The sequence below is a fragment of the Heterocephalus glaber genome, unplaced genomic scaffold (assembly GCF_053883595.1).
Source record: "Heterocephalus glaber isolate CG9 unplaced genomic scaffold, H.glaber_assembly_v1.0 deba00000122, whole genome shotgun sequence".
Lineage (NCBI taxonomy): Eukaryota > Metazoa > Chordata > Mammalia > Rodentia > Bathyergidae > Heterocephalus > Heterocephalus glaber.
Genome location: NW_028258138.1, coordinates 84,400,357 through 84,426,712, shown reverse-complemented (window position 1 = coordinate 84,426,712; position 26,356 = coordinate 84,400,357). Strand labels below are relative to the sequence as shown.

Below are 26,356 nucleotides of genomic sequence, written 5' to 3'. Positions count from 1 at the left end.
ATCTACTTGATGGAGTATAATGCAGTGATGAAAAAGAAAAGGTGGTACTGATATGAAATGTGTTCTAAACTGTGCTTTCAGGTTAAAAAGAAGCACAGAAGAACACCGCATGTGCATGGCAAGGTTCATTCTTGAAACAAGGGTATATATAACTACACATAGATATGATTTTCCACGGACAGAAAACTTCCTGAAAGACACAAGAAACTGTGGAGTGGTTGGCCTTAGAGAAAGGAAATGTGGTGGGAGCTTGGAGGGAAGAGAGACTTCATTTCCATTGTATTCTCTGTTGTGATGTTCAACTTTCAGTATTACGTAAATTGGCCTTTTAAAAGCAAATTTGGGAGAGAAATAAAGAGATGAGAACTTTTCTTTTAGGCCGCACGTGAATGGCAGGGCTGGGACGGGAACCCATGTCTGTCTGATTACAAAGCCCATGTTGCCAGTAAATCTGTATTTACTGTTCTTTCCACTTTATTCTCTACAGTAATTGCGTCCTGCTGTTTTGAAAGAGAATGGCCCTCAGGAGCAGAAGAGACCCGATGGAGGCAACAAGGGTGCACACTTGCAGCCTTTAGACCAGCACCAGCGGGGCCAGGAAGCTCACAGCCAGGCCCCTGACTCGAGTGCTCCTGGAGGGCAGGCTTCTGGTTCTCTTCAGCCCCAGCTCTGTCAGCTTTGCACCGGGGAAAAACCCACAGCTTGGCCCTGAGCCCTCACGACAGGCCAGAGAGCAGATCGCATGGTGTTGAGAATGAACACGATGCTCGCTCGGAGCTCCGGAGCGATTTACTTGGAGGAATGCAGACGGGCGCTTCCTTCTCCTTTCTTCTCAGCAAAATGCTTGTGCTGAGCCCAGATCGCACCCGGAGGCCACTGGTGAGCTGTGGGAGATGCGCTGTCGCTGATTTTCCCAGGGAGAGAGGAAGGGAGGAAGGGGACAGGAGAAAGATGCCTTCCTACAGCACACATAAGTTACCCTGACCATACGCTGAAGAAAAGTTAACCAAGCTTATCCATGTCCTGCCTCAGTGACACAAATCACAGAAATCCTACAGTGAGTTATTCAGAGGCAGAAACACACATGATTTAGCCTCCTGACTTGGCAAGTGAAGCCTTCTGTTCATTCTTTTACCTGAGGGACCCGCCTGCCGGCTGGTGCAGGGGACCTTCTGCCTGAATCAGCCTCCCAAGACCTCTGGAGGGTTTGTAAATCCGCAGTGGGACTCCACTCGGAGACCACTAATAGCTTGTGAGACCACAGGGCGTTCAGAGGAAAATGATCTCGGAGGAGGGCTCGGACATCTGCGGTTACACGGGATGCGGAGGAAATGCCCTCGAGGACCGGGAGAACACGGGTTCCTAGGCGGCAGGTGGAGAGGGGTTCGTGAAGGGGGGGCCAGCTGAGCCGATTTGGGGTTTACACCTGTGGGGGAAGGAAGGAGCACTGCAGGGCAGGAGAGGGAATCAGGCTTTTGCCACGGTCGCAACAAAGGTTTCAGCCGCCAGGCTCGGGGGAGGCTCCGGTGGCCTCGGGAAGGCCCTCTCTGCACTCCGCACACCGACACCAGGCGGTCACTGGGGGCAGGACGACCCCACCAAGGGGGGTGGCCTTGAGAGAGACGCTCTGCAGCCAAAGGCCACGCCCAGCAAATGGTGACAGCTGGGGTGAGCGTGGCAGCCCTCCTGGTGTGAGGACACTCGGTAGCCCGGTGGAACAGCACTGTGCCTCTAACTGACCGCACTGTCAATTCTGCCCTTGATGTGTTCGTGCAGCTACAACACTCACTATTGTTCTAAGCTATTTCACCTTTCTCTAGTCCCAGCTTCCACTCTAGAGTCGATGTGCTTCCCCTGCCCTAATCCAACTTCGAAACTTTAGGGGAAATCTGCACACTCTAGGGTCATCCATTCATCTTCTTTGCCAACAGTAAAGAAAGCCGATGAGCACATTTCTAATATCAGTTCACTAAAATTATTCCACAGACAACCACTGATGCTCAAAGAGCTTAAGAGTAATGTCTATAGGAAAAATCACTTTTCCTGAAATATTCTTTTGTATGAAAGACAAACTTTGATAAGACAATTGCAAGCAACCACCTTAGCCTTAGTAGATCAACCGTTCTCCTCATCCAAGGGGCCAGGCCTTATTTTGAGACATCAGAGAACTTTCTCATATCCAGTTCAACAGTGAGTAACTCTTCTCTTTTTGGAAAAGAAAAAAGAATACACACATCCCCCCCAAAAAACAAGATGGTTCCCAGAGGAAGAGAAGAAAACACAAATGCCTCCACTCTGGAGTAAAAACAATCTTGTTTTCCCAGTGACTGTTGTGATACTCTCAACCAATTCTCCTCTGAACAAGGAGATTCACAGGGCAAAATATCTATTGAAGCCGAAAAACGTGTTCGGTGATTACAGCGCCAAGTAAAGACAGAGGCCGTGCCAACTCGGACAATGCAAAAGTGTCTCAGTGTAGTGTGGATCTCCCACAGAATCTAATTTTTCTGGAAACAGCATTCTTGATTTTGCAGCACAAGTATAACTAAGGTTACCCCTGGAAGATGATGAGTTTAATTACTTGCTAGATTTGCAGCCATATTAAGTCCTAAAAACTTCCTAAAATTTCTTTTTAATTTCACTTTAAACTAAGGTGTAATAGTTATCATCCTGAGTTCCTCAGAACGAGGACAGCAGGTGGGTAGAATTCTTCATTAGTGGACCAGCGCTGGCACACACCCGCCACTGGTGAGAGCAAGACCACTCTTTACTTTCTCACTTTCTATTTCTTATTAGTCTGTGTGTGCAGTACGGGATGACCCCATTCCTCTTGGGGAATGTGCATACTACACCTTAATTCTTTTTCATCTCTTTCCCCTCTCCCCTTCATCCATCCCTTGGTTCCCCCATTTGCAAAAGATTTATCTCCCCGTTTCCTAGTATCTTTTCTTTTGCTCTTTATTTCTATTTTGGGTTTCACTTATATGCAGAAAATGAGCACGCTGAGCTACACAATGCACTGAGTATCAGAACTACAAGTGGAATTAGAGACAGACAATGCTAAAGAACCTACAGCCAGGGGGAAAGTATAAAGTTAAACCACAATTAAATCATCTCTGTCTTCTGATACCTGGAGCATGCAACAATGAACAACACCTGTGCTCCAAGAAAATGACCTCAATGTTAAATTATTTGCCATATAACTGTCATCAAAAGCCCAGCGAGAAAATTTATAGGCCAATGAGATTGTCTAATAAAGGATATATTAACTTTCATTCCTCATGATATTCCAAGTTTTGTCCCCATATAGGGTGAGCTCATCAGAAAACTATATGCCTGGACTTTATTACTCCGATCCCTTTAGATTTGTCCTCTCTGAATCACAACTTAACACTACGCCAACAGACTTCAGTCAGGATTTATTTATCGTCATGAGCAAAATATCTCTGATTTCTGAGGCTTCAACCATTATGTCATTCCTGGTTCTCTCAGCACCAGGATAAATCTTATTGCTCACAATTGCTACAATACTTCCTTCCATTGGATCATCAGTTTTGTATCCTCGGCACCTTCGTGATGGTGAGAGACAAAGTTCAAGGGAATGACTTAAATTTGTGAAAAAACACTTTAGTGGATTGTTCAAACACAAACTGGCACAAACAACTTTATAGTAGGACTCTGTCTTTTCAGGATGATATTGCAAAAACAATCTTGGTACTTGTGGAAATAAAATTTGGTTCAGAATGAACCAGACATTGGGCTTGAATTTTTTTAAATTATCACACTCTTAAAGAAGCCTCCTGCTATAAAGGAAATGATGTAACACAGTAGAAAGAGTCCGTGTTGTAGAATTAGAAAAGATATACTTGAGTCCACGCTTCCCCATCAACCAGGAGACTTTGGCCAAGAATTTGATCAAAGTTGAAATTCCCCCCTGCGGTGTGTAAAAAACCTCTGAGACCCCCTCAGGATGTCTCAATTTGTTAGTCTGGGGTCTTTAAAATGGCATAAACCTACTGCACACCTCCTTACCAGTAAGGAGATTCTGCTGAACTCAACAAGTACTGAGCACCCACTGTATTTCAAGCAGTGGTTCAAGCCTTTGGGGTAACCCAATGTGCTCTCTGTCCTGCAGCAGCTGGTCAAGAGACAGAACCTGAGATGTATGAGGTCCTAAAATGCTGCACCTAATTGTGCCTTGGTGACATTTACAACATGTCACAGGAGCCTGGAAAGGGTACTTCCTGCATTCTACTTGCCAGGAGTAAGTACGGGACATTTCCAGAGATGGTAACACAATGGCTGAGCCCTGATGGGTGAAAAAGGGAAAAAGGAAGAAACTTGTCGCAGGTTTTAAAAAGGAAAAACCTGTCAAGTGAGATAAATCAGACACACAACTTAAATATCGTGTGGTCTCTCTTCCATGAAGAACCCAAAGTATAAATAAATTAAAACCAGAATAAAAGACAGATAATAGGAAATGGATCTTTTGCAAATTGGGGAGGGGATCAAAAGATGAATGAAGAGGGGAAGGAGGAGAAGGGAAGGCAATGAAAAAGATCTAAGGTGTGTTGCGTCCATGCACCAACTCTCCACGGTGCATGTAATCATTATGTACTGCAAACATGTAGTAGTAAAACTAAACATTTTTTAAAAGGAAGCCATTTGGTGAGATTGGGGATATTAGTAAGATTAGCTAAAGGCCATGGTGGAATAGGTGCTTTTGATTCTAAGGAATGGGTTGGGAGGTCATGAAAGCATTAACAGGAGGATATTTTGATTTGTGCTGTTTTGCAGAAAGAAAACTGGAAGAAATGTGGGTAACTTGGCAGAGGCCAGTCCTGTGTAGAGAAGCCTCTCTGACCCCCCACACCAGCCGAGAAGCTGAGGTGGTGTCTCTATAATAACAGGGTGTCATTGTTTCCCTCTCGAGGAACTTAAAATGTACTGTCAAATAGAACACAAAGAAATACTGTAGGCAGACAACAGACAATGGAGGTAAATCAGCAAATCACAGGAAAGAAAAATAAGAAAGGCAATTAATAAATATTTGGGAAAACAATAGCATTCACTAGAAATTAGCAAATTTGGGGGGTTGGGATGGAACTCAGGACCTTGTGCTTGCAAGGTAGGCATGGTGCCACTGAGCTAAATCCCTGGCCCATCAACAAATTTTTAAAAGAACAAACATCTAGTCATACTTAGAAGATTGGCCTAGATTTTTTTTTTTTAATGATAATACTCTAAGTGGTCATGGCATTTTAGAAAACTACTTTTATTTGCTCAAATAGGAGGATAAATTGGCAAAAACTTCCTGGAAAACAATTTAACAGTATGTATTAAAAACCTTAGAAATTAAAAAAAAACCCTCTGTCCCTAGATTTCCTAGAAATACAGATCTAAAGAAATACTTAGAGATGCAAATAAAATTTTCATTCAAAGATGTTTTTCCGAGAACCATTTAGAAAAACAAAAAATTAGAAACAATTATCCAACAATAAAGGAATAATTGATTACACCACAACTACTGTGCACCAATCAGAAATATGTTTTTAAAGAATTTTTAAGGTAGTTTATGAGCTATGTCCAAAAGAAGTGGACTACAAAACTGCATACTGCATTGGCTTCTGCATATATGCATATTTGTAAAAACAGGCTAATGTAAAGAGAAGTGCTTTTTTCTAACAGGTAGACATCTTTGCTTTTCTGATTTTGCCGTTTCAATTGGTTAATTTTAGTGTAAAGTTCACCTCTCCTAGGAAGTCTCCTAGGACCCCTAAAGTAGGCTAAGTTCGCCCTCTTTAGAACTTTTAAGGTAGTCCATAAATATTGCATCATGTACATTATGACTATCCCCTAGCTTTCTCTCTCCTCTACAAAAATGTGTGTCAGAGGGCCAGGGATTTAGCACAGTGGCACTGCACCTGCCTTGCAAGCACAAGGTCCTGAGTTTGATCCCCAGTACCGGAAAAAAAAAAAAAATATGTGTCAGAAAACCAGAAATGGTACATTAATCATCTCCATACTCGGTATTTAGGGAACTGAAACCTAAAGATTTCTCTTTGGCTCAGAGCAGCCAGTATATGTCTGGTCTTAATGGTGCTGGAACACTGAGTCAGGTGGCCTCAACAGGGCTGGCTGAATTACCAGTCCAAGCCTTCAGGACTAGCGCATAGGCAGGAACTGCAGTACTCTCCCAGCCCTACCTGGGCAGTGACCCACTGAGCCCAGAGGGATCCAGTATTCCCAGGCCTGGGTAAACCTGCGGAAGGTCCTACCACCCCTGCTGTCCCATGCCTCACGGACATCCTGGGCGGATGGTTGGTGCATTAGAGGGTTCCATCCCTCATGTGGCAGAGATACGAGGACTGACGCAGGCCTGCAATGAGATCCCTTCATTGCTCTCTGGCATTACTCACATCCAGCAGTCTTAGGGATTCCTTTTATCCTACTCCTTGGATATATCTAGATATACACATAGAAGATAGACAGATGATAGATAGGTAGATAGATAGACTTACGATTAAAAAAGAAAGTCAGAAGAGATAAGATGGTTCATATATATTTAAACATATTTTATAGACTATAAATAAGATCATAAGACCTTGAAGTCCTTATCTATAAATGATATACATATTCCTATGTGTATATAGATAGCTATAAATACATATATATGGGGGGGTGGGTTCTGCCCTGGAATAGCCTCTAGTTTTCCCAATTAGGAAGATGAAACCTTTCTATCGTAAAGCTGGCCTTCCAGTTTCTTTCTAGAAAACAATGTAGAGCTCCAAGATGAAGATTTTCTACTTCATAACAGTGACAGGGCAGACTCACTCTCCCCCAAGCCCTCTCTGCTTTCTAGCCATCAAGGGATTTCAAGGCCTTCTGATCTTATTTCTAGTTTATTTTATATATATATATATTTTTTTTTCTGGGAATTTTATTTTTAATTCAGTTAATTAGGAGATTTCATGCCAGTGATGGTGACCAATAATTGGGTATATTTGGGTAGAACTTACAATCAGTTTGCCAATATCAGTACAAGCTTTCAAACTGTTGTCAACAAATTTGCATGTCAATTCGAAGTATCTGAGCCATGGTCCTTTAAATATGTTTGCATACAATCTAACCCCTACATTCTTAGATATGCAATTCTCTCAAATGTTCTTTAGTTAATAGATCTCCTTTCAATATTGTTTTCCTAGCATTCTTTATGCCACAATTCCAATCTTCTCTCTTCTTCATCCTTAAGAGGAAAAAAGAGATACAAAGCAAGGATAAACTTTAGAATACAGAGAAATAGGAAGAAGGAGGAGGAGGAAGTAGAAGAGAAAGAAGAGCCAGAGCAAGTGTAGAATCTGAAGATATTCCCCAAAATTGAATGCAAGTGTGCCTCTGGTAGTCTGAGTCTGGAAAGTGGGACGGCACCTCATGCCAAAGCACCCACAAAAAGTAAGGTCAAAGGGACAGAGTCTTTTGAAATCACTTTTCATAATGAAAGCTTGGGTGAAAAAATTCAACAAAGAAAGTGTTTGCTGAGGAATATTTCTCAAAGTGAGAACAGATGTCACAATGCACTAGTTATGCTGTGCAAATGAAGGAAGTTGTGTCCCCTTTTCCTAGTTTTTGTCTTGTTCTTACTGGAAAATTAGGATTTAGCATCTTAAAAACAATATTAACTATTTATTTCACCCAAGTTTCACAAGGAAGCATTACATGAAAGAAAGCCCATGTCTTTTAAAATCACTGACCACTGATTCAACGCATGGCACCATGAACCTAAAACCTACCTCTAATGAGGCAAGTGCTTGTGGAGCTCAGTCCTCACAGGGTACAGATCTGGACACCCCCCCCCTCCTTGGCTGGTAGGGACAGTAAACAGAGCACATGATACAGACCAGGAATTTCCAACAGATACTTAATAGCCAAGTCTAGAAAGAAAGAAACTTTAGCTCTCCCTTTTTGGCAGGAAACTTTATATATTCTTTTGTATTTTAAAACTATTTACAGTTCATCTGGTTTCCAGACCTACTCTCCAGAAGTGAGGGCTCTTTCCTCTGGCCGGCTGCGTCTCTGTGCACCCCGTGTAATTTCTAGGCAGCCAGCCAGATGCACATTTGGTCTGAACATAAAGCTTTCAGCTTGGCCATGTGCAGGGGAAGCAACCTGAACACACACACCTGGACAGGCCATGGTGGACACCACTTGCTGGGCAGGCATCTCAGAAAGTGCCCCAGGGCAACACAGGTGCAGTGCAGACCCCAGGGAGCACATCTTTGCTTCTCCACCTCAGGTCTTCAGTGGCCCAGGGCCTACAGTTTGGTTTGCTGGCCATGCTGCCCCTGGGGAGGCTGCTAATGAAGTAGTGTGCTTTGCTTCAAGCACTATCCCAAGCTCTGCTGACTCCAAAGCAAAGCTGATTAGGTGAGGAAGGAGACCTAAGCCTTCCTTTCTTTAAATGTCAGGCTCTGTCTCATGCATGTCAAGCTACAGCCATGCTGGATGACTCCCAGTAACCCAGAATTCCAAGGACCCTACATATTCAAGCAGCAATGATGGCAGACAATGACATGCACAAAACACAAAATGTACAGACACCTCCCTTTGTCCTGGTGTTGGCTGCAGGAAAGAAGGGGAGAAATACCTTTGCCTAAAATACACTTTTTGCTTTTGCCTTAAACATGGTATATTTAACTTGCTCAAGTGCATTTTGCTCACCTAACATGTAATTATTTCAATGGCATGCTGATACTATTCAGTTGGTGATGGGAATAGAGATTAGCTCAACCCCAAGGAACTCACAGTAGTAACACAGGGGCATGAGTTTTTCCAAGAACAAAACCTTCCAGCTCTTCCAGATGTCCTTAGGGAAAAAGCCCAGACTCTGAGTGTGGTCTTCAAGGCCCTGCAGGGTCTGGGGTGACTGCTGTGCCAGCCCCATCTCCCTCCCCCTTGCTCTCTGGGCATCCGCCATTCAGCCACCACCCTCACCATCCTCCCTCCTGCCACAGGGCCTTTGCCCATGCTGCTTTCCCCCTTTCCCCCAGTATGGAATTTTTCCCATCTCGTTGCTGCCTCCCTCATCACCTTTGCCAACCTCAATCCTCCTCATCATCAAGTTCTCAGCCCAAATTTGCCAGCTTCCTAAATCCCTCACCGCGTCCCACTCCTGCCCACTCCCACCAAAAAAGAAAAACAGAACTTTCGTTAGAATGACATTCTTTTCTTTAGCACCTCTTGGCTTGGATTGGAATGACAACTACCAGTCATGGATCTTGAATTCAATCTGCCTCCCTCACCAGATTCCAGGCTCCAGACTGCAAGGATGGTGTCTGCGTGGATTCCCCTGCATTTCCGGCACCTGACCCTGGGCCTGCCCCACCATAAGCACTCGATAAAGACCAACAAGGAAAGGAAAGGTAAGACGACAGGAAGGACTCAGTGCATCATTTCGCCCCTAAAAGTCTCCTGAGTCTGCTGCAATCTCCTCTATCCACAGCGCAATCTCCACACTGCTGGAAGCCCCTATGGTCACATTTCCCATTCTTTCCATAATCCTTCTTTTCTTTAATTTTTAATGAAGACATTTATTTATCATATTCCTCATTTTTACCCATTTGGTTAATATTTCTCTTCATTTTAAGTGTAGCAGAAACCTATGATGGAAAACAAGTTGTTTGAAGTTTGAATTTTTAAATTTGTTTATTAGTACATGTTTGCAGTACATACTGTTTACCTTTTTTGTGCGGAGTTGCTACATATGCATGACACATCTTAATTCCTTCTTTCATCCCTTTTTCTCCCCTCCCTTCCCCTTCCCTCAATCTCTTGGTCCCCTTTCCTTTTGAGAAAGATCTAGCTCCCTGCTTCCTATTATCTATCTTTCATTTTGCTCCTTATTTATATTTTGGGTTTCTCATATTAGAGACTGAAGTTTACCTTCTTTTTGACAGAGTAGTGCTCCATTGTGTATAAGTACACCATTTTCTTTATCCATTCCTCTGTTAATGGACATAATGTACCAGCTGCTTCCAAGATTTACCTATTACAAATTGTGCTGCTATAAACACAGGCACGCATATATCACTGTAATATTCTGTAACTTACTGTATATCTGACTTTTTCCACTATCATCCCAACCAGCCTAAACATCACATTTGCTTTTCTAATTCCAATCTCCCATTTTCTGCTGAATCTTTCACTCCTATACAGTCACTGATTTCCTTGCTCCTTACCATCGTGACAAAGTATTATAGTATTCATAGAGTCATAGAATTTGAGGGCTGGGAGGGACCTTGCAACCTATGGCCCAGCAGTGCCCAAGCCTCAGTGTCCCTGAGAGCTCCCTGTGGGCTTCTTTAAAAGAGAATTCAAGGCCCCAGACACAGCAGTCTGGATTAAGGGGCTCTGGGAGTGGCCCGCAAATCTATGCTGGGGGCGATTCGGATGAGGGGTCTTCAGACCCCAGTTGGAGAAGGACGACTGAGTCCCACAGCATCCATGGGGGCCCCTCCAGGGTCACCCCAAGGGCTGAGACCTTCTCTAGGTGCCCTCATCGCACTGTCCTCTGGAGTGGCGATGTGTGCTCTTGCTCTACATACTGGACTCCCAGGCAGGATTTCATTTAGAAAAGGTTCTACAGATTAAAGGAAGAAGAAGAGTTGGAAAACGACAGGACTCCCACTCCCTTGTTTCAAGGATGAGAAAACTGAAGTCCTTGACCCGTAGGACTTCACACAGCAAATTAGGGACAGGGCTGGGACCAGACTGAAGCCTCTAAACATGAAGTTGACAGGCTCTCCCAAAACACTGCTTCATGCCTGAGTAGCCTTCTGAGGTGTGATCAAAAACACAGTGAATGCTGCTGCTGAGTGCCATCTCACAGAAAAGCAGCTCATGATCATATCACAGTGTATCCTCACCCACCTTATTCACCAGACTGGCAATAAGTGCCTTCTGACTCTTCCGCAAAGTCAAAATGACCATGAAAGGGAAACATTTTGGACTGATGCATGACACTAAGGCAGCTACTGCAGCACAACTGAAGACATTCATGAAAGAGGACTCCAGAACTGCTTCAAAAAGTAGCCAAAGACACCAGAGGAGTGGCTCAGCTGCACAGCACCTGCCTGGCAATCACAAGACCCTGAGCTCAATTCCCAGTATCAAAAAGTAACAAAAGTGATGGGATAAGCATGTTCAAAGTGAGAGAGAGAGAGAGAGAGAGGGAGAGAGGGAGAATTTTGAGGGGGGTTAATGGCAATGTGTCATTTACTGTAATAAATTTTTATAATTTAAACATTCTTTTCCAATCACACCCGTAGATAGAAAGGGCTGGGGTTGTAGCTCAGTGTAAAGGCCCTGGGTTAAATTCCCAATATGACAAAAAAAAGAAAGAAAGAAAAAGGAAAGAGAGACAGAGAGAGAGAGACGGAAAGAAACAGAGAGAGAGGAAGGAAGGAAGGAAGGGAGGAAGGAAGGGAGGAGAGAGAGAAAGAAAGGGAAAAGGAAAGGGGGAAAGAAAAAAAAAATTACATTTTTTAAATTGCTCCCCTGAAATCCCCAAGGCTTGGGGTTTAGCTATGGGTGTGCTTTTCCAAAACTGTCCTGGGGCTCTTCTCTTAAGTCAACTCAGAAGAGACGCGTGAAACTCTATTTCTGAAGAAGAGAGAGAAAGAAGTTCAAAAGGTCCCACAGAATGTGATGTATTTTTAATTCCTGCTGGCCCCTAAGATAAGAAGGCCTCCGTTACAGAAGAGCAGCAGGGATGGGTCTGAGACCAGAGCCAAGGAAGACAAACGGCACAGAGTGAGCACTAAAGGGGAGGCAAGTATGGGGAACCCCGATAGGAGAGAGAGCAGACATGAGCCAAATGCCCTGGATGCTGAATGGTGGAAGGATTTAAAAGGCCAGCCATACAGAATGTCGGGGCGGGGGGGAGGAAAATGTGAGAATTGCACATTGCTGGAGGAGGGTGTGATGCAAACCTCCTCTCCTCGCTCATCCTCTCCAAAACCTGCGGGTAGCTCCACGTCATTCTCCACAGCTGTTACATGAGGGGCTCTCTGAAGGAGCTGGGAAAAGCGGACAAGGGAGCAGCTAACATCTGGGTTGTACAGACTTGAAAAAGGACTCAAAGAGGTGCACTGCACAATCCATGGGCAGAGTCCTGCGAGTGCTCTAATTCCCTGCCATTTCGAGATGCACCTCATTCGGGGAAACAGTCACCATGTGGAAACTCAACCCTTAAAAATTGTATCCATGCAATGTAATAGTGGACAACTGTTTATAAGCACTGTGTCCTATGGTGGCAAACCTATGGCACCCGTGCCGCAGCAGTCTGTTTGTTATCACTGAAAGTTCGAAAAGGTTCATCATCACTGGCTGTAACAATTTCACAGTTTACAAACAGAAACCAGCCCTTTGGCATTGAGCCCTTCCATCTGCAAAGCTGACAAGCAGAAACTGCCCAGCAATTGATCAGTCCAGGAAGTAAGAAACCAGCATTCATTTACTGAGACTGAAACTATTTTTGAACCACTTTTATTATGAGTTATCAGCATGAGTTAAAAATTAATTTCACTTCAGGACTTTCACTGCCTCCAAACAGCACTTGAGACTACTCCCATCAGCTTCCTTTTGAACTCATTGTTCCTTACGCCCATAAAAGAGTGTTTAATTGCATCACCTAAAAAAGGAACAATTGAGTATTTTCTCCTCAAATTTTTCTTTAAAATCTGCAGCTCTATTCATTTCTACCCTAAATAGCTTTCTCTTAGACCCAATGGTATGATCACAATGCAAAAATAATCTGGATGGGCTGGAGATCAAAGAGTCAGAGAACTGGTCCTCTCGGGTCCCCTGTGTTTAATGGAAGAAGTCTCCACTCTAACTGCAAACCCCTAATTGAGATAACCCCAAACAGCCCCCTTGCCCCCTTCTAAGACGCCCGAGACCTAACCAGTGTGTGTCAGACACAGACACAGCAAGCTCAGTGGTCTGTGGGGTTTGCTGTAGTGGTTGCAGGTGCTCAACAGGAAAGAAAAAAGCCTGTTTAATAACCATAATTCACCCTCACCTAAGACCAACATTTTGTATGAAATCCAGCAGAAGACAATGCGGCTCAGGAAGAGCTACCCCACACCTCTCCCTAGGGAAGTTATTCCCAAGAAGCCAGCAATAAATGATAGATCTCTCGTCCATTGGCCTTCATGCCTCTGACCAGGCAAGACCAAAAACAAGTCCCTTCATAGCTCTCTGAACTCTCTTCTGGCCACACCTCCAAATCACTGTCCAAATTTCCCACAGGAACCTACAGAACAGACCTGGTGGCTAGCCTCACACGTGAGTGCTATCCGGTGAGAAATTAGAACCCCAAACTTACACTCACACTGTTTAGAGTTAAGGTGTTTGGTCACTAGTACACTTTTTAAAGAAAAATATTTGGGTTCTTTCTTCTTAGCTTGTGATTATAATAAACTTGCAGCTCGTTGGAGTTCTGACATTCGTCTACCCAGGAAACTCCCAAATTGCATGGAACTGAAACTTCCAGGGTTTAGTAAATAAGCCCAACCTGGTCCTGCTCACAGTGCAGCCCAGGACACACTTATTCAGACTGCTGTCTGTTCATTGAACAATGCCTCAAGTTCTAATTACTTAGTACAGGAAACAGATTCGTGTAACCCTGCTGGGTGATTTTCATAAAGATGTCCCAAAATCCCAGCCTTATTGAAAAAGGTCACTCCATTAACTTAGAAAGGGCAAGAAATTATACTTTAGAATTGAAGGCAGACTAAGTATTCAAGCAATAGAAAAATGGTTCTGTAATTCTGAGACATGCACTCAATGGAATGTTATGCAGCCCTTAAAAATTATGTGTGTGAAGAGCATATAAAGACATGGAAAAAGTGGTAATGCTGTGAAGTAAAAACAGAAGGGTGAAAACATAAATACATAATTATAAGAAATCTTGGCATAGAAATAAAGACAGAAAGGAAATACAAGAAAATACTAACGATGATGACTTTTGGATAGTAGCAGAGTAGAAGTTATTTTCTTCTTTTGACATTTTCTTATTTTCTAACTTTCTTTTAATGAGCACATGAGGATTTCACAGTGGAAAAACATATATAGTAAAACAATGAACAAATATTTTAAATCTCTATAATCCATGGAAGTCAGCACTCAATCAAAGCAGTAAAGCCAAGTAGGTAATTGGAAAGTTGTTCCTATTGAAATAGTGTATTTGTTCACACAACCAGGCAGCATGCAGGAAAACCAGATTTGCATCCTGCATAAACAGCTCTACAGTGGGGGCACCCACAGAGAAGGACCAGGCAACAGAAAAAAGGCTGACGGGGAAGCAATATTTACCAACACTCAAGTGGACGACATCACACAAAGAGCCAGAAGTGAAGTGCAGTTGGAAATGTAGCCATCAGAGAATCATCCTCTCTGAAGGGAAGGTACCTGCCCTAGAAAATCTGATCTCAGATTCTTCTCATGAAAATGTGTGACTTCAGAAGATTTTAGAGAACTAAAAATATAAGAAAAAGTGATGCTGATTCTGTTGCTATCAGTGGCACAGCTGGCAGCCTGGAAGGATGAACTGGAGGGGCTGAGCAGACTTCATCTCCTCTGCTGACTGTCTTGCCTCTAACTCAAGACACTGAAGAGCAGCAGTTCCACCCACCAGAGACTGCTGACCACAATACAGGATTTCACATTTCCTGGTGGCCAGACCAAAAAAAGTGAGAGAGAGAGAGAGAGAGAGACAGAGACAGAGACAGAGACAGAGACAGAGACAGAGACAGAGAGAGAATTTAATTTTAATAGTGTATTTTATTTAATTCAACATATTTAAATGTTAGAATTTTAAAAAACAAAATCCAAGGTTGATTCCTAAAACAGTGGAGCAGAAGCAGACAGCAGGTCCCAGCTTCTCCAGAACCTGGATAAACATCTGGAAAATAGCTACTCAGTGAGAAGAAAGAGAAGCCCTCTGAAGTCAGGCACGGTGACCCAAGCCTGTAATCCCAGCAGTCGAGAACGAGGCAGGAGGACCACGAATTCAAGACCAGTCAGAGAATTTTACAACTTAGTGAGATCCCATCTCAAAATTAAAAATAATAAAAGGGCTGGGACATAGCTCAGTGTGAAAGATCTGGGTTCAATCCTCAGTACTAAAAAAAAGAAAAGAAAAAAGAACTACTCTTGAAATTAAGGCAGAGCCAATGAGAAGCTAAGAAGTATGGAGAAACAGAAAACAACACAGAGAAAAGTTTGAAGCAGCTCCCAACACCAATCCCAGCTGCAGTAGGGGGCCGACTCAGCAACTCCAGGTAAGCCACAGCAGCCCCAAAGCCCCAGAGATAAAAAGGGACCAGTAGTCCTAGCTGAAGGAAAAATCCACACTTACTGCAAGCTGCAGACCCAGTGTGGGTGTTCACTCCTCCCATGTTTCAGGCCGGCTTTGCAGAGGAAATGGACAGCAAGTCCTCCTGCTTTGGAACAAGTGGGCCACCTCACCAGCCCACAGTCCACAAAACTAGCTGGGGATAGCAGCAGCTTGGGGTGTGCAGAAGACACAAACACTAAAGGCCTCTAGAGTGAATACAACCCTGAGGCAGCAACACAGCCCTGACTTGGCCCTGCCCAGTGGGAAAGGCATGCAGGACTCAGCATGTACACAGCAGCAGCCCTCTTGGTGGTACGGAGACACAACAGGCCTCCTCAGTACATGGTGTATTCCAGTACTACAGGTCCTGGAGAGAAATTTTACCCATCCAAACACCTTGGTACTGGGGGATGTTTCAGGCTCCTTTTTCTTTTCTTTGTTTGAATTTTTTTTTCTTTTCCTCTTCTTTCTTCTTTTTAATATTTTTCTGTTTCTTGTTTGTTTTTTTTCTTCATGTTACTTCTATCTAATTTTACATACTTTTTTATTCTTTAATTAGATTTTTATCTCAATTTTTCTCCTCTTCCTTCTCATTTTTTTATTCTTTTTTTAATTTTGCTTCTTCCATTTTCCTTTTCCTTGTCCCCTGCATTTTTAGGGTTATTACTTTTAAGCTTGATTACAGTTTACCTTTTTAGTTTACTCTATATTATTGCTGCTTTCTTTTCTATAGAAACTCTAAATGCCAGAAGAGCATGGAATGATGTATTTCAAGGAATAAAATTTAATTCAACATACATCCAGCAAAGCTAACTTTCAAAATCAAAGGAGAAATAAAAACTATCCAAGATAAACATAAAGAAATTAATGACCACTAAGCCAGTATTTCAGGAGATATTTAACAGAATCCTACACACAGAAGAGGAAGAGTAGATAACCTACTGAGAATTACATAATCAAACATTTAAAAAGTGATAAAATGAGAGAAATGAGTATATATCTTTCTATAGTAATTCTGAATGTAAAAAGTCTTATTAAATTACATGACACAGACTGCAAATTGAATATAAACAAGACCTTATTTCTTGCTGCCCATAAGAAACACACCTCACTAGCAAAGACATACACAGACTGAAAATGAAAGGATGGAAAATAATAGTCTATATAAATAGAATCCAAAAGTTATGTAGTATGATTAACTATATTCATATCCTATAAAGCAAACTTTAAAACAAAATTAGTCAGAAGAGACAAAGAAGGCCCTTTATGTGTTGGAAAAGGGAACAGTCCCACCAAGAAAATGTTTTACAATTGTAAATATACATGCACTGAACACTGGTGCTGCTCATTTCACAAAAGAAAGACTACTGGATATAAAGGAACACATAGATCCTGATACAATAATAGTGAAAGACTTCAATACTCCACTCTCACCAACAGATAGGTAATCTGGATTTTTTTTAAAAAATAACAACAAAGAAACATACCACAGATCAAATGGACCATACCACAGATCAAATGGACACAAAAGTCATCTACAGAACATCCTATACAACAACTACAGAATATACATTCTTTTTAGCACTTTATGGAATGTTCTCAAAATAGATCATATTTTAGGTCATAAAATAAGTTTTAACAAATATAAATAAATTAAATAATTTCTTGCATCTTATCAGATCATAATGGAGTGAAACTACAAATCAACCACAAGAGAAGCTATACAAACACACAGAAATGGAACAGCTCACTTTTAAATGATCAGTATGTCATTGAAGAAATCAGAGGAGAATTTTTAAATTTCTAGAATCAAATGAAAATGGAAACACAATTTACCAGCATCCCTGGACTACAGCAAAGGAAGTTCTAAGAAGAAAGCTTATAGCTATGAGTGCCTACATCAAAAACTCAAAGAAATCACAAATAAGTGATACATCTCAATATCTTAGGGAAACAAGAACAAACCAAAACCAAACCTGACAGAAGGAAAAAAATAATAAAAATCAAAACTGAAATTAATGAAATAGGACTAAAAGAACAAAATACAGGATAAATGAAACAGTTGGTTCTTTGAAAAGATAAACATTGATGAACTCTCAGCAAGCACTAACAAGATGAAAAAGAGAGAAGACCCAAATCAATACTATTAGAGATGCGGGCATGTTGGCCACACTTACAATCCCAGCACTGGGAAAGCTGAGGCAGGAGGATCACCATGAGTTTGAGGCCAGCCTGGGCTACATAGTGAGTTCAAGGCTAGCCTGAGCTACATAGTGAGACACTGTCTCAAAAAAAAAACAAAAAACTATTAGAGTTTAAGAGACACCACTGTAATCCATGATCAAGTTGAGTTCATTCCAGGGATGCAAGAATGCTTCGACATACGCAAATCAATAAATATAATACATCGTATAAACAGAATCAAAAATAAAAATTACATAATTGATACAGAAAAGGCCTTTGACAAAATTTTGCATTCTTTCATGATAAAATCCCTGAAGAAACTAGGTATTGAAGGATCATATCTTAATATAGTAAAAGATATATAATAAACATATAGCCAATATCATTCTGAAAGAGGAAAAAAAGGAATTATTTCCTCTAAAATCAGAACAAGCCAAACGTGTGCAATCTTACCAGTCCTATTCAATATAATACTTGAAGTTTTAACCAGAAAAAATGATAAAGTAATAAAGGGGATACAAATATGAAAGGAAGAATTCAAATTATCATTATTTGCAAACAATATGATTCTATATTTATAAAACCCTAAAAACTCCAAAAACAGACTTTTAGAGCTGGTAAATTTAGCAAAGTATCAGGATATAGAAACAACATTTAAAAATCTATAGTTTTTCCTTACACCAATAATAAACTAGCTGCGAGAATATCAGGAAGAATTCAAATTATCATTATTTGCAAACAATATGATTCTATATTTATAAAATCCTAAAACCCCCCAAAAAAAGACTTTTAGAGCTGGTAAATTTAGCAAAGTATCAGGATATAGAAACAACATTTAAAAACCATTGGTTTTTCTTTACACCGATAATGATCTAGCTGAGAGAGTATCAGGAAAACAATTCCATTCACAATAGCTTAAAAAAAAAAAACCTAGGAATCAACCTAATGAAAAAGCAGAAAGATCTCTACAATGAAAATCACAGAACACAAAAGAAAGAAATTGAAGAAGACACTAGAAGATGGAATGACCTCCCATATTCACGAGTAGGCAGAATTAATACTGTTAAAATGCCCATGTTACCAAAAGCAATCTACAGATTCAATGCAATCCCCATTGAAATTCCAATGACATTCTTCAAAGAACTACAGAAAAACAATACTAAAATTCACCAGGGAACACACAAGGGGGTTAGTATCACTTGAGGAACTGTCCTCTTGTGAAATGTTTAAGTACTAATGGTGTTTCCAGATTCAATCAGCAAACAGCATTTCAGGGCCTAGGGCAGAGAACATGGGCTTCCTCTCCAGCAGTCACATTTGCTTCTGCAAGGTGGAAGCATGCCAACCCTAGCTGATTTTAAAACAAGTCATCAGAAGATCTTATCCATGGCTAATGGAACATCCATTTCTTAAGCACTTTCACGTATTACAACAGTTTGTAGATGCAGCAGATGTGACCAGATTGGGAAGAAATGAGTAATAAAGCCAAAAAAGGGAGGGAGAGGAAGGGAAATGAAAAATGTCACTTCCATGGTTGTTTTGTGGCTGTTTACGATGTTCAGCATTACAGTCAGCACATTTCCAAGAGTGTAGATGAGCAATGCCCCAGACACTGAAAGTGTAGTTATATATATATATATTTTTATATATATATATATATTTAATTACATGTGTATTTTCCACATGCATAAACTACATATTATGTTATGCTGTTTACATTTATGTAATTGTATTCAAAGCCCTTCAAATACATAATAAGTAGAGAGCTGATCGGTCACACACTACATCATGAGTGGCTAGGAGAACTCTAATTTAGGCTCTTCCTTACTGTGGGACCCTGGGCTAGTAGTTACATTTCTGAGCTTTAATTTCTTATCTTTAAGGTGGGGGTACTATCACCCACACCTTGGAGTTTTATGAGAGTGAAGTAGGACGTCTGAGGCCCACACACAGTAAATATGTGTTGGACCTAAACATAGCCACCCACCTTCTTTGCTTCTAAGCACAGGAGAACCAGACACCCGAAGCCCAGAATAAATAATTTCCCAAAGGCACACAGTGATCACTTACACTGTACTCCCACCCGAGGCTTTCTCCTCAAGGACCCTCTCCCCAGTGCTAACTATGCCTTGCCTCCCCCAGGACAAGCTAGTAGTCTCTGTCCCTGCATGTGGACCATAATCTAAGACCTTCTGCCAAGAACATACGAGGGAAGCCACATGCACCTGCAGTGCCCATGTTCTACTGGGATCCCCAGCCTCAGCCATACCTAAGCCCCCTAGCCTTGCACCAGGATAGGTCCAAAATACCTTCTTAATATTTTCTTTTAGTATTGTCATGGGTTTGATGGCGTGTGATCCACTGTCTTAGAGATGCATCACAAAAAGGAAACCTGAGATGAGGATTCATGTGCAAGCAGTTCATTAAGGAAGGACTTCCGGAAGTAGCTGGGCAGGAAGATGAGATGCTGGGGAGGATGCCTTGCAAGGGTGATTGTAGCCAAGCCTCATCCTCCGCCTGAGCTCAGGGATGCAGAGCCGGGAAAACTACTCCTCAGAGCTGCTCCAACTAGAGGCAGGGCAGCTCCTCTTCCGTTCCCCTGTGCCAAGGAGGAGTTGGTTCTAAGACCCCAAGGGCAGCACTCTGAAGCCAGAGGCAGGTGCCAGCCCTGAGAAGGGATGCACACCGGAACTGGGGTGAGTCCAGGACGACAGGGAGCTCTGAGCAGAGCCCCAGCAGCATCTGCTACAAGAACCAGCCTCAAAGGAGGACTCAGAATTCTCTGTGCTCTCAGGTCATTGAATTTCCCCTCATCCCTGTTCAGCTCATCTCCAAACCCTGGCACATTCTGCCAAAACCATCACCCCAGGCACCAGAGCTGGCTGGTGATGGGATTTAGCAAAATGGAACGCTGCAGTCTCCTCTGGTAGACGGCTTTCTCAGCAAGGGTGCAGGCCGCTGCTCAGTCTGAAAATTCAACAGACACCATAGTAGGTTCAGGGGATATAAACATGATCAAGACAGAAGACCCCTGCCCTAGAGCAGCTCCCAGTTGTGGGCAATCTCCCAAATGGAAAATTCTGCCTGATTTTATGCCACATGCTTAAGAATATCCCATTTTCTATGAGAAAAGGGAAAAAAACAGAAACAAAGTCTTTGCAAACAGAGAAGGGTGGAGGAGGTGAAGGGAGGGCAGGGGAAAGGGAAAAAAATAAGAACCAAGATACATCATGAAAAGGTACAAGATCCCAATGATGAATGTAACTGTATTTTATATCTAAAATGTATCAATAAACAATGGGGAACAAAAAAAGAATATCCCATTTCCAACAATATGTGATTCTGTCTTCAAAATTTCAGAATCAACAGTAATATTTTTAAAACATCATTCCACATGGAACTACAAAGAGATGCTACCTCATAAGGAATTAAATGGCTAAATGAAACTACAAGACAGTAACCCTAATACTATTTCTAATAGTAATGATAATGATAGGCCATCTGGACACCAAGGTTCTGAATATCTAAACTACTGGATTAATCCCAGAGGCTCCAGGTAGCAGCTCCAATAGCTAACACTATCCAAGTATGACCACAAAATTTAACTGGCAATTTGAGAGGCTAAATAAAAAGATATGCTAGGGCCTTTGGTTCAAATTTTAAAATGCATCAAGTGATTGTATCTATTTTAACACACTTTCTATGAGATGATACTCCAGAGTAATGAGACTGATTATTAAATACCCTTGGGTTACCCAGCCCTACAGCATAGTAACGTCACATCTAACTTGGGACAGTCAAGACATACCACAAATACTGCTCACAGTCACATACCATATTAGCTTGCAAGAGTTGCCACTTCTTGAAGAAATAAAAAGGCTACACAGGGAATGTGGACAACATACCATGCCAGGCCATGCACGTCCCAGCAGGTCCTTCTATGTAAGAGACCCTCCCTAACCCCACTTTACAGTGGAAGCCCTTGATGTTACACAGGTTAGGAAGTTGATGAAGACCACAGGACAAATCTCATGCTTGATCCTGAGTCAAAACCCATTCTTTTAACACCACGCTATGGTGGCAACAACTCAAAACCCAACAATCCTGGCAATGAACCAGCTGGTTCCAGGTGTCTTTGTGGGGCGTCCTGGTCACCAGGGCTCTCACTCTGCAACTGTGATGTTAGAAGAAGATCATTTTCTTTTCACTACACAATGTTTGCTAAGATCAGCCAATAAAGAAAAACCATAGGGATCTATGATGATTGGCGTTAGCCAACACTTTAGTGATACAAAGAAGTCAGTTATTTTACCTAACCTCTCTCTTGATATCCTTATCATTTGGGATTTTTTCTCTTACATGTGGTTAATTTGTTGTTTTGTTTTGTTTTGTTTTTGTTTTTGTATTTTGGTACCGGGGATCGAACTCGGGTCCTTGAGCTTGCACAGCAGGCGTCGAAACCACTGAGCCAAATCCCCAGCCCTGTTTTATTATTTTTTAAATTACATTCTTCACAGTATCTAAGTGACTCAAAAGTCATTGATATGGGGCTGGGGATTTAGTTCAGTGGTGCCGCTGCCTGCCTCGCAAGCACAAGGTCCCGAGTTCAATCCCCAGTGCCAAAAAAAAAAAAGTCATTGATATGATTTACTGCCAGATCACAATTAAAAGTACATTACAAATTCATCTTGGCACATGTTATCTGTAGCAAAAAAACAAAAAAGAGGACAGAGAGAAAGAAAATAAGAAACTATGGAAGAGACTTTTGAAACTTACCTCTGCTGAGCTTTCCGGAGTGATTTTACTGTTGTTTATGTGTAAATATGTGTGTTTTAAAGCATTTCTGTTTCTAGTACTGTTCTCACTAAGAATATTTCTTTATCGATGGATGAATTTAAATGTAATAAAAAACCTGCGGTGCAGCACATAATCTATTCACAATTAAACTGTCAAAGGAATACGAAATTCTTATCATCCCTTCAGACTACATGCCAGAAATCTCACTAACAATATTCTCCAGAAATCAGCAAATTAAAAACTTCCAGCATCCGTGACACAGCTACATATACAAACCGTGGCATGCGTGCCAATTCTAAATAGTACTAGGTCTCAAAATGAAAAGCAACAAAGACAGGTCTGTATTTCACCAAAGAAACTAAAAGAAATTTGAATTTCTAAGTTGAGTGAGTAGCACAAATATTTGCTGAGTGTGAAAGAGATGAAAATAGAATGGAATCACACTTCAATTTTTAATAAATCAAAGGGGGAAAAGAAACATGCATTTAATTAATAAGAGAACCCACTGGTTGTCAAAACCTGTTTGAGGCCCCAGAAATCTTGATAATAACTCAAAAAATGCTTTCCTTACTTGCCATCAATGAGCACTTCAGACTGCCGATTATTCACTTGATTATCACTCTTGTGACGAAACTGAAAAAGAAAAATGAAAGTGTGCTATGGAAAACCATAAATCATATTTTATCAGCCCAAATAGGAACACTGGAAAGATTCGGAGGTAATCTGTTTGGAAACTATTGCCACTGGCCCAACATAAACCCAAGTTTATACTTATCTACAACCCAGCCCATGTTCTAGTCTAAATCAACACACATCTCACGAAAGCTCATTCTGGGCATCACCAGTGAAAGAATTCTAGCCACCTGCCAGGCTCACAATTCGGATTCTCACACATTTTCAGTCACTTCGAGGAAGACAACATGCTTTTCATCCCAACACATAGTCCCAGAGAAAACTATACATTAATCCTGATGACTTATCACAGAATGGGTGCTTCCAACTCTCTCCCAGATGTACTCAAAACTTTACTAGAACATCATTCATTCCGTTTTATGGATTTCTTTAAAGTCAAGAAATTACTTGTAACAATGCATATTTTTATTCTCCAAAAATTCTAATACTAACGAATATCTTATGAAATACCAAGTATTTAAAACAAAAATCAGAATGCAATACTGAACCGCATTTGGTGTGGGTTTTTGTTTTATGCCCAAGTGACAATATTTCTTTTCTTTTACTATTATTTTATTGGTACATTTTAGGTGTACAATATAATGACATTCATCATTGGAAATTTGCACCTTTACATATTCTCTCTTGGTTCTTATTTTTCCCCCTTCCCCTGCCCTCCCTTTAACCCCTCCATCCCTCCCTATTTACAAAGACTTTGTTTCCATTTTTCCATTTTCTCATATTAATTCCGTTCCCTTCTTTCCTTTCCCCTATCCCTCTATTTCCCCTTCCCCTTTGCCCCTTTTCTTCCTATTTCACATTACCTATTATACCTTTTAGTCCTTATTTCCACTTTCAGTTTCTCACACTAGAGAAACTATTTGGTATTTACACATGTGTGTCCTGTTTATTTCACTTAAGAGTATCGCCTCAGTGTACATCCATTTAGCTATAAATGTCTTTAATTTCTCATTTTTTATGGCTGAGTAGTACTCCATTTTATTTAAAAAACCACATTTTCTTTATCCAGTCTCCAGCTGATGGGCATTTGGGCTGCTTCCAAGTTTTAGCTATTACAAATTGTGCTGCTATGAACATGGTTGGGTACTCATATATCACTGCGGTATGATTCTTTTAATTCTTTGGGAAAGATAGCCAGCAGAGGAATAGCTGGGTCAAATGGGACTTCCAGTCCTAGTTCTTTGAGGTATCTCCATACTGATTTCCACAGTGCTTGCACCAGTCTACACTCCCACCAGCAGTGGAGCAGGGTTCCTCTTTCCCCACAGCCCTGCCAGCATTTGTTATTGGTTGATTTCATGATAGCAGCCATTCTTTCTGGGGTGAGGTGGAATCTCAGCGTTGTTTTCATTTGCATCTCTTGAATGACCAGTGATGTTGAGCATTTTTTCATATGTTTATTTGCTATTTCTACTTCTTTGTCTGAGAAATGTCTGTTCATTTCAGATGCCCATTTTTGGATTGGGTCTTTAAATTTGGGAGGCCTGATTTTTTTAAGTTCTTTATAGATTCAAGACAGTAGACCTTTGTCTGAGGAACAGCAGGTGAAAATTTTTTCCCACATTGTGGGTTGTCTCTTCACACTGCTGGTGGTTTCTCTTGTTGTGCAGAAGCTTTTTAATAAGAAGAGATCCCACTTGTTGATTGTTTGTGCTAGTTCACGGGCAACTGAGGTTTTGTTCATAAAATCTTTTCCTACACCAATGTCTTCAAGAGTTCTACCTAACCTCTGTTCCAGCCAATTCAGCATTTCTGTCTTAATATTTAGATCTTTAATCCATTTTGATTTTAGTTTAATTTAGTTTTTGTTTTATCCCCAAGTGACAATATTTCTTATTGTATACTCCAATGATGGGAATATCTTAAATTTCTCAGAATAATCTAAGTATTCTGAGCTTGCCACTAAACACAGAAATTTAGAGAAGTATTTCTTATCTTTCTGATCTGTCAAGATCAGATAGTAATGGACTGAATTAGAAATGAGGGTAATATAGAGACAGCAGTATAAACAGTGATAAGCTAAAGTAGAAACAGTTGTTTCAGCATATTAGCCGATAGGCACTGATAACAAGGCAGTTTCAGAGACATGAAACTTGGACTTCATCGACTATAATCACAAGGATAAGTGCTTTTTCTCTTTTTAATTCAAAATGTTGTATAGCTAGCATTATATATAAAGTAGTGTTTCAACCTGACTTTCACTTTTTCTTCATCCTTCTGAAACCCATTCCAATCTCTTTACTATACTATGCCTGCTCCATGCAATTACACAGCACAGCAGATGGAAATGAACAAATATCATGAGTAAAAAGAAGAAAACAAACATAGCATGTGTTAACATGAAAATCATTTAAAATAATGTAAGTTTTTACAAGTAAATTGAGTCAGGCTACTGACTGATGTGTAAACTTCTCCCTACCAATAGAACAATAGAAACACAAACACTATTTTATCTGAATGTGTGGCTTGGCAGGGTTGCTGAGCATTCTCTGTTTAGATACAGTGGGCCTCCCCTGTATCTGCGTTCTGTCCCTCTCCATCTTGGCCTGGAGAGTGGGAAGATGCCTGTATGATCCTTGATTCTGCTCAGGTTTGGCCAGTAGGTGAACTGGTGAGATCAGAGGGCCTGGGGAGAGTGGAGAGGGGGTGTTTACTCCCTAGTTTCCTTCCAGCTGGGTTAGCAATGGTTCTGTCCTCTACAGATAGCTCAGCTGCTGTGAACAGCACTCAGCTACAGTTCCAGATCTGGCAACTGCTTCCTTCCTTTGCCTCTTCAGGCCTAGAAGTAGCTTTGCTGCCTGTGTTGCTATCCTAGGTACTTTCCTCCCTCACACTCTTTATAAAGGATCCCTTTGGTATTAATCTATCCAGTCATCCCCTTTTCAGAGTAACATCTGTCTCTGGCCAAGACTCTGACTGACAAAACTGTCCAGCTATTGAGCTGGCATATATCATCACAGAAATAAGAGCACATTTGAGCAGTGACTGCAGTAGAATCAAAAGGACACTCAGGACTAATTGCATCTATATCTAACCTGAAAGTGATCCTCTAAACTGACCATCATGGGAAAGGGTAATATGCCCACCCCAAGAGCTGAGCAGCACACTCTGAGCCTCAAGATGGAACCACTCCCACTCTACTCAGGGCTCTTGGTACTGGATCACAAGTGGTGGTCTCAAGCCCTGTGTATTTGCTTAAAATTAGCCTCGTACACATTGTTGTACACAATGCACAGTGTGTACCATGAAACACGTTAGGCATCTCATTAAGAATGAAGACAGTTA

At 41.3% G+C, this 26,356-nt stretch overlaps 1 protein-coding gene across 9 annotated transcripts in view; it reads right to left on the bottom strand.

Annotated features, from left to right (window-relative positions):
* Atp8b4 (ATPase phospholipid transporting 8B4 (putative)) overlaps positions 1-26,356 on the bottom strand; it is a 220,421-nt gene that overhangs the window by 130,832 nt on the left and 63,233 nt on the right. For all 9 annotated transcript variants that reach the window (XM_087180903.1, XM_087180900.1, XM_087180905.1 and 6 more), the window contains one exon: positions 22,950-23,011. In XM_087180903.1, coding sequence (XP_087037029.1) covers positions 22,950-23,011 — 62 coding nt within the window. The remainder of the gene's footprint in view (positions 1-22,949; positions 23,012-26,356) is intronic.